At 46.8% G+C, this 6,254-nt stretch overlaps 1 protein-coding gene across 1 annotated transcript in view; it reads left to right on the top strand.

The window, feature by feature from the left end:
* Positions 1-150: 150 nt before the first annotated feature.
* Positions 151-6,254, top strand: part of LOC130233988 (membrane-associated guanylate kinase, WW and PDZ domain-containing protein 1-like) — a gene marked incomplete at its 5' end in the record, with an annotated part of 17,500 nt that continues 11,396 nt past the window's right edge. Inside the window, 6 exons of the mRNA XM_056464266.1 lie at positions 151-292; positions 619-735; positions 857-1,042; positions 2,043-2,693; positions 4,038-4,072; positions 4,772-5,021. Coding sequence (XP_056320241.1) covers positions 151-292; positions 619-735; positions 857-1,042; positions 2,043-2,693; positions 4,038-4,072; positions 4,772-5,021 — 1,381 coding nt within the window. The remainder of the gene's footprint in view (positions 293-618; positions 736-856; positions 1,043-2,042; positions 2,694-4,037; positions 4,073-4,771; positions 5,022-6,254) is intronic.

The following is a 6,254-nucleotide window of genomic DNA, read 5'->3' as shown; positions in this document are numbered from 1 at the left end:
TACTATGTGGAGTGAGTGTGAACAGCATCTGTCGGTCGGCTCCTGTGTAGTGTCTCCTCATATGTTTGGGCCTTGTGGATATTAGTGAAAGCATTTAGTGTATGAATGAATAGCTGAAGGTAAACTGTGGACAGATTTTCCTCAGGGTAATCTGACGGTCTTGGTGTCGGTCTCTGTGCTTCTCTCAGTCATATTAACCGTAAGACGCAGTACGAGAACCCGGTTCTGGAGGCGCGGAGGAAGAAGCAGCTGGACAGCCAACGCTCTCCTGAAGGCGGACGCTACATCAGAGGTGCAGCAACTCTACACAACTACACAACTCTATTCAGACACACTCCATTCATCTCACTACCACAAGCACTGCTGACAACTCTACACAACTCTACACAACTTTACACAACTCTACACAACTCTCTATTCACTACTGAAAACTCTGCACTCAACTCTACTCATCTGTGACCATTACACTGTGTCCAAATCATGAATTAGAGCAGAGCGCTGACATGTGTGTCTGCTGTATTGGTCTGATCTTCTGTGGTGTGTTTGCTGTATTGGTCCGATCTTCTGTTGTGTGTTTGTGTTGGTCTGATCTTCTGTTGTGTTGTGTATTTGTGTTAGAGTGGATAGAGGAACACTCGTCTGCCGGCGCCACCATCGGCTCCTATGTGCCCAGTCATCTGGAGACGTACAGAGACCCGCAGAGTCTCTCAGCTCCACAAGCCCCGGGGCCCAAACGTCAGGCTTCTCTCTCTTCACATTCATGTACAGATCATTCCCTGCGATCGTTCATGACATCATTGACTAAAGCATATCTTTGTGTGTGTGTGTGTGTGTGTGTGTGTGTGTGTGTGTGCAGGAGGAAAGCCTTTCTTCACTCGTAACCCAGCCGAGCTGAAGGGGACGTTCATTAGCACTAAGCTGCTGAAGAGCAGACGGGGCTTCGGCTTTACTGTAGTCGGCGGAGACGAGCCGGACGAGTTCTTGCAGATCAAGAGTCTAGTGCTGGACGGACCCGCCGCAGTGGACGGAAAGATGGAGACAGGTCAGAGGATTGTTTTGGCTTCTTAGCATACAATGATAAGCAGGAATCCTCTCCTTCATCTGAGATTGTGTCCTAATCAGAGCCGCCAGCACTCACGCAGAACCCGTCACTACATAGATGACATCTGACAATCCACAAGCAAAAACATGAGCTGGATAGAGCTGATAATACCGCATCATGCAGGACCCAAACAAGCCTGCGCTGGTCCATCACAGGCCCACTTACAGCTGGCCTACGGGCCCCAGCGGGACGCCTGACAGTTTGGCTCCTCAGTTCTGGCCCTCAGTAGGCCCACGTGGCCCTAACTCTCTCAAAGGGACTAATTATTCACTCATTCATTTTCCTTCAGCTTAGTCCCTTATTAATCTGGGGTCACCACAGCAGAATGAACCGCCAACTATTCCAATATATGTTTTACACAGCGGATGCCCTTCCAGCTGCTACCCAGTACTGGGAAACATCCATACACACTCATTCACACACACACACACACACACACACACACACTCACACACACACACACTCTCACTCACACACACACACTCATACACTACAGCCAGTTTAGTTGATCAGTTCCCCTATAGCACATGTGTTTGGACTGTGGGGGAAACCAAAGCACCCGGAGGAAACCCACACCAACACGGGGAGAACATGTAAACTCCACACAGAAACACCAACTGACCCAGCTGAGGACTCGAACCAGAGACCTTCTTGCTGTGAGGCCACAGTGATAACCACTGAGCCACCGTGTCACCAACTACTAATTATCTATGCAAATCTAAAAATACTCAGTGTTTTCTGTGCTGTTACTGTGGGCTGTAAGTGTTGATGCACAGAGATCACTCTTTCCCTGAGACCTCCCTGTCGTCTGGTGGGAAGCAGAGCCTGGGAGATTAAAGGACTGCCCCAACACTCTGAGCTGCATCTCACCTGTGGTCACTGTAAAGTGCAGCAGTAGCAGGTGGAGTCGGGTCTAACACCGCTGTGTTTCATCCCTCAGGTGACGTCATCGTCAGTGTGAACGACACGATCGTGTTGGGATACACTCACGCTCAGGTGGTGAAGATATTCCAGTCCATCCCCATCGGCTCCATGGTCCAGCTGGAGCTATGTCGCGGATACCCTCTGCCGTTCGACCCCGATGACCCCAACACCAGTCTGGTGACCTCAGTGGCCATCCTGGACAAGGAGCCCATCATCGTCAACAGTCAGGAGGGCTTCGAGCCGCTGCCCGGGCTGACGGTTCAGATGGCGCCCGGTGTGGGATCGGTGGGTGTGGCTCCGGGTCTGGAACCCGTCCCGTACAGTGCCACGCCGGAGGACACGCTCCTGGTGACGGCGGACAGCTGCCTGGCCTACTCCAGCGATGTGGTCACCCTTGCCTCAGCCATCGCCACCCAGCCGGAGCTCATCACCGTACACATCGAGAAGGGCGACAAAGGCTTCGGCTTCACCATCGCAGACAGCCTGATTGGCGGAGGACAGAAAGTGAAGCAGATTGTGGATTACCCACGATGCCGAGGGCTGAAGGAGGGCGATATCCTGCTGGAGGTGAACAAGAGGAGCGTGCAGGGTCTGAGCCACAACCAGGTGGTGGATCTGCTCAGCAAATGCCCACGCGGAGGAGAGGTCACCATGCTGGTGCAGAGAGGTGAGCACTTCTGTCCTAAACCCTCTGTCTAATCTGCAGTGGTGAAGCAATAGAGGAGTGACTTCAAGGGTTTGTTCAGTCTTCTCAGAATATTGAGTGCAGCATCAGCTCCTCGCTCAGAGTCTTTTCTCTGTCCTACACCACTGCCTACTCTGCTCTGATTGGTCCAATCTGTTGTGATTGGTCAGGTTGCTGTACCCTTCTCTGATTGGGTAGACAGCCCGCTATTCAAATATCTGAATTAAAACTCCTTATCAGCATTTCTACAGTGAAATGAACAGTAATGATGGCAGGACAATGCGTGCCCCAAGAAACGTTTCCATTTAAACGGTTTCACCATTGGTCACATTGTAAACGGACTTTGCGATCACAATAATGAAAATAGACAGCTGATTCTTGTCTTTTATATGAACAATACGCTGAATATCTGCAACATAAAGCATAGGTAATATTAGAATAAAGGAGACTCAGCAGCTCCTCAGTCAGGCTGATGGCAGACCAAAGAAAACACAAATGAACGAGTGACTCTTACTCAAGGGGTCATCACATACACTGGACACAGAAGCTCATCCACATGTCATACACTAGAACAGTCAGCATCATTTAAAGAGCTTCATACATGAGTAAACCCTAAACCCTAGAGAGTGTACCGCCACCTGCTGCACGCCACTGGAACAACAGCTGAGGTAGAATAAGGGTTTACCTCAGTCATGATCTGGATCAGTGCTCAGGACATCCTCCTGTGTTGGAGAAGTGATGACCAGTGGTTGTGTTTAAAACAGTGTGTGTTTCTCTTGTTGAAATGAAGTGTGTGTGTGTGTGTGTGTGTGCTGATACAACATTCAGCTTCCAGCCAGGAGTACATGACTGATGATGATCTCCTTTTACTCGAGGAGTTGTATAACAGTGTAAGCGTGTAATGGCAGCTGTTAGCGTGTACCGAACAGCCTCAGAGTGAGGAGGTATGGTTCATCTGCAGAAACTCCTGAAAGATGGACACGAACACGTGTGTGTTTATCTGGAGCAGAAATACGCCTTCATAATGAGTCCAGAGGCTGATAATAAACACTGAGCGTCTGTACAGCAGCGCTCCGGCCCTCAGCCTGCAATAATCTGAGCATCACCATGGAAACAAACCCAGAGAAGTGTGTGTGTGTGTGTGTGTGTCTGAGTGTGTGTGTGTTTATAAGAGTGGGGCTGTGTGCAAGAGAGAGTGTAGGTGTGTATGTGTGTATCTGTGTGTAAGTGTGTGTGTGTGTGTGTGTGTAAGTGTGTGTGTGTGTGTGTGTGTGTGTGTGTGTGTGTATATAATGTGAACTGATGATTTTCTCTGTCGTCTCTCAGGAGTCCTGCAGCCCAAGAGGAGTCCCAAAATCCTGGTAAGATGACTTTACCTCAGGTTGATCTGAACACTACATTGGGTTAGTGTATGGTCCAGCTGCTGTGATCGCACTGACCGCCCGCAGCTCTGCTTTATAAACACTACAGATGATAAAGACTGCTTTATGTGATGTTCTGCTTTCAGTGCTAAATCACTTCTCATTTCACCTCTTCACTTGCTCTAAATTAACCTTTCTCTCGCTTTATTTCTGTCTGTGTGTGTGTATATCTGTGTGTGTCTGTGTGTGTGTGTATATCTGTGTGTGTCTGTGTGTGTGTGTATATCTGTGTGTGTCTGTGTGTGTTTGTATATCTATGTGTGTATATCTGTGTGTGTCTGTGTGTGTTTGTATATCTATGTGTGTGTCTGTGTGTGTCTGTGTGTGTTTGTATATCTATGTGTGTGTCTGTGTGTGTCTGTGTGTGTTTGTATATCTATGTGTGTGTCTGTGTGTGTCTGTGTGTGTTTGTATATCTGTGTGTGTCTGTGTGTGTTTGTATATCTATGTGTGTGTCTGTGTGTGTGTGTATATCTGTGTGTGTCTGTGTGTGTTTGTATATCTATGTGTGTGTCTGTGTGTGTTTGTATATCTGTGTGTGTTTGTATATCTATGTGTGTGTCTGTGTGTGTTTGTATATCTATGTGTGTGTCTGTGTGTTTGTGTGTGTATATCTGTGTGTGTCTGTGTGTGTGTCAGCAGCTGGAGCGTAAAGACAGTCAGGGCAGCTCTCAGCACAGTGTGTGTAGTCACCGCAGCAAACACACAGACTCTCCGGGCCGTCAGGAGCCCTCGGGCCCCCAGGAACCACCCTCCGTCCCCCCGCCACCCACCCAGCCGTTGCCCGTCCTGCCAGCCTTCGAGGGCCCCGGACCCAACGGGACGCTGCAGAGGAAGCCGGACCCCTTCAAGATCTGGGCGCAGTCCAGGAGCATGTACGAGAGCCGCTGTGAGTCCTGATTAGAGGGAGCGTTCACACACAAATCAACACGTCCTGCTCCTGTACACACACACACAGCTCAGTCAGGGTGCAGGAGACTCGTCAGGAGATGATTGAAGCAGACTCGGAGCTGGATCTGTGGTGTTAGCTGCTTCATATGATGGCAGTGAATGCTGACTGCTTTATTAGATTAAGACAAACACATAGAGAGGAGTCCAGATGACTAGCCGTGGCTCCTGACGACACACTGCGATTCAGTTCAGTTCAGTTCAATTCTACAGTGTAGATTGTGTCAAAGCACCTTCACATAAATGATTATAGTGAATTGAGGCAGTGTCAGCTCAGTTCTCAGAGTTTAAGTTCAGTTCAGTGTGTTTTAATACTCACTGCTGAGAGTCCAACACTGAAGAGTAATCCATCTGAGATCTGCTGAAGCGGGATGATCGCTCTGTGTAAGAAACTGGACACTATTTACAGTATTATTAGCTTTAATCCACCACCCAGTCAGACAGTTCTCGGTGCATGTGCGACTGTAGTCCGGTTGATTTATTGACAAAAGCGTGAGAGCGGGTGAATCTCCAGTATCTGGCAGCAAACTGTGCCGCCCTTCATCATTATCGCTAGTGGTGGTTCTCCTGGGCAAAATCACCCCAAATATACCCTCTCCCCTTTCCCCCGAGAAGTAAAGAAGAGGTTGACTTCATACAATAATTTAAATACTTTAGTATATATTTAAATAAATATATTTAATATATATATTTTCATTATTTATTATGAATACATTAAATATATTTCTTTATTTTCAATAATTATAACAATTTGTATATATTTATTATAAATACATACAGTTATTATTATTATTATTATTATTATTATTATTATACAATTATTATTCTAAATAAATAACAGAAATCAATCATAAATGTTAGTGGAAGCAAATGTAAAGACAACTAGCGTGACATGCTAAGATAACTTACAAAGTTTTTTGCATGAATATTAATATGACAGTTCTGTAGAATACAGATAATATATGTTTTATGAATGATCTATTGTCTTAGACTCGAGTCATGGCCGAGAATTAATGTAATAAAGTCTTAATTATGACTCATTATCGCTTCTTTATGCTTCATTGTCATAGTCAAAGTAACATCATCATCATCATCATCATCATCATTAAATGAACTGCACAGAAGGCTGTTACTCTGGTTTCAGCGCATGAGCGGCGCATATTTTATCAACCAG

Source organism: Danio aesculapii, chromosome 8 (genome assembly GCF_903798145.1).
Source record: "Danio aesculapii chromosome 8, fDanAes4.1, whole genome shotgun sequence".
Taxonomy (NCBI): domain Eukaryota; kingdom Metazoa; phylum Chordata; class Actinopteri; order Cypriniformes; family Danionidae; genus Danio; species Danio aesculapii.
The sequence above is the reverse complement of the archived record's forward strand: the minus strand, read 5'-3'. Positions and strand labels throughout refer to the sequence as shown.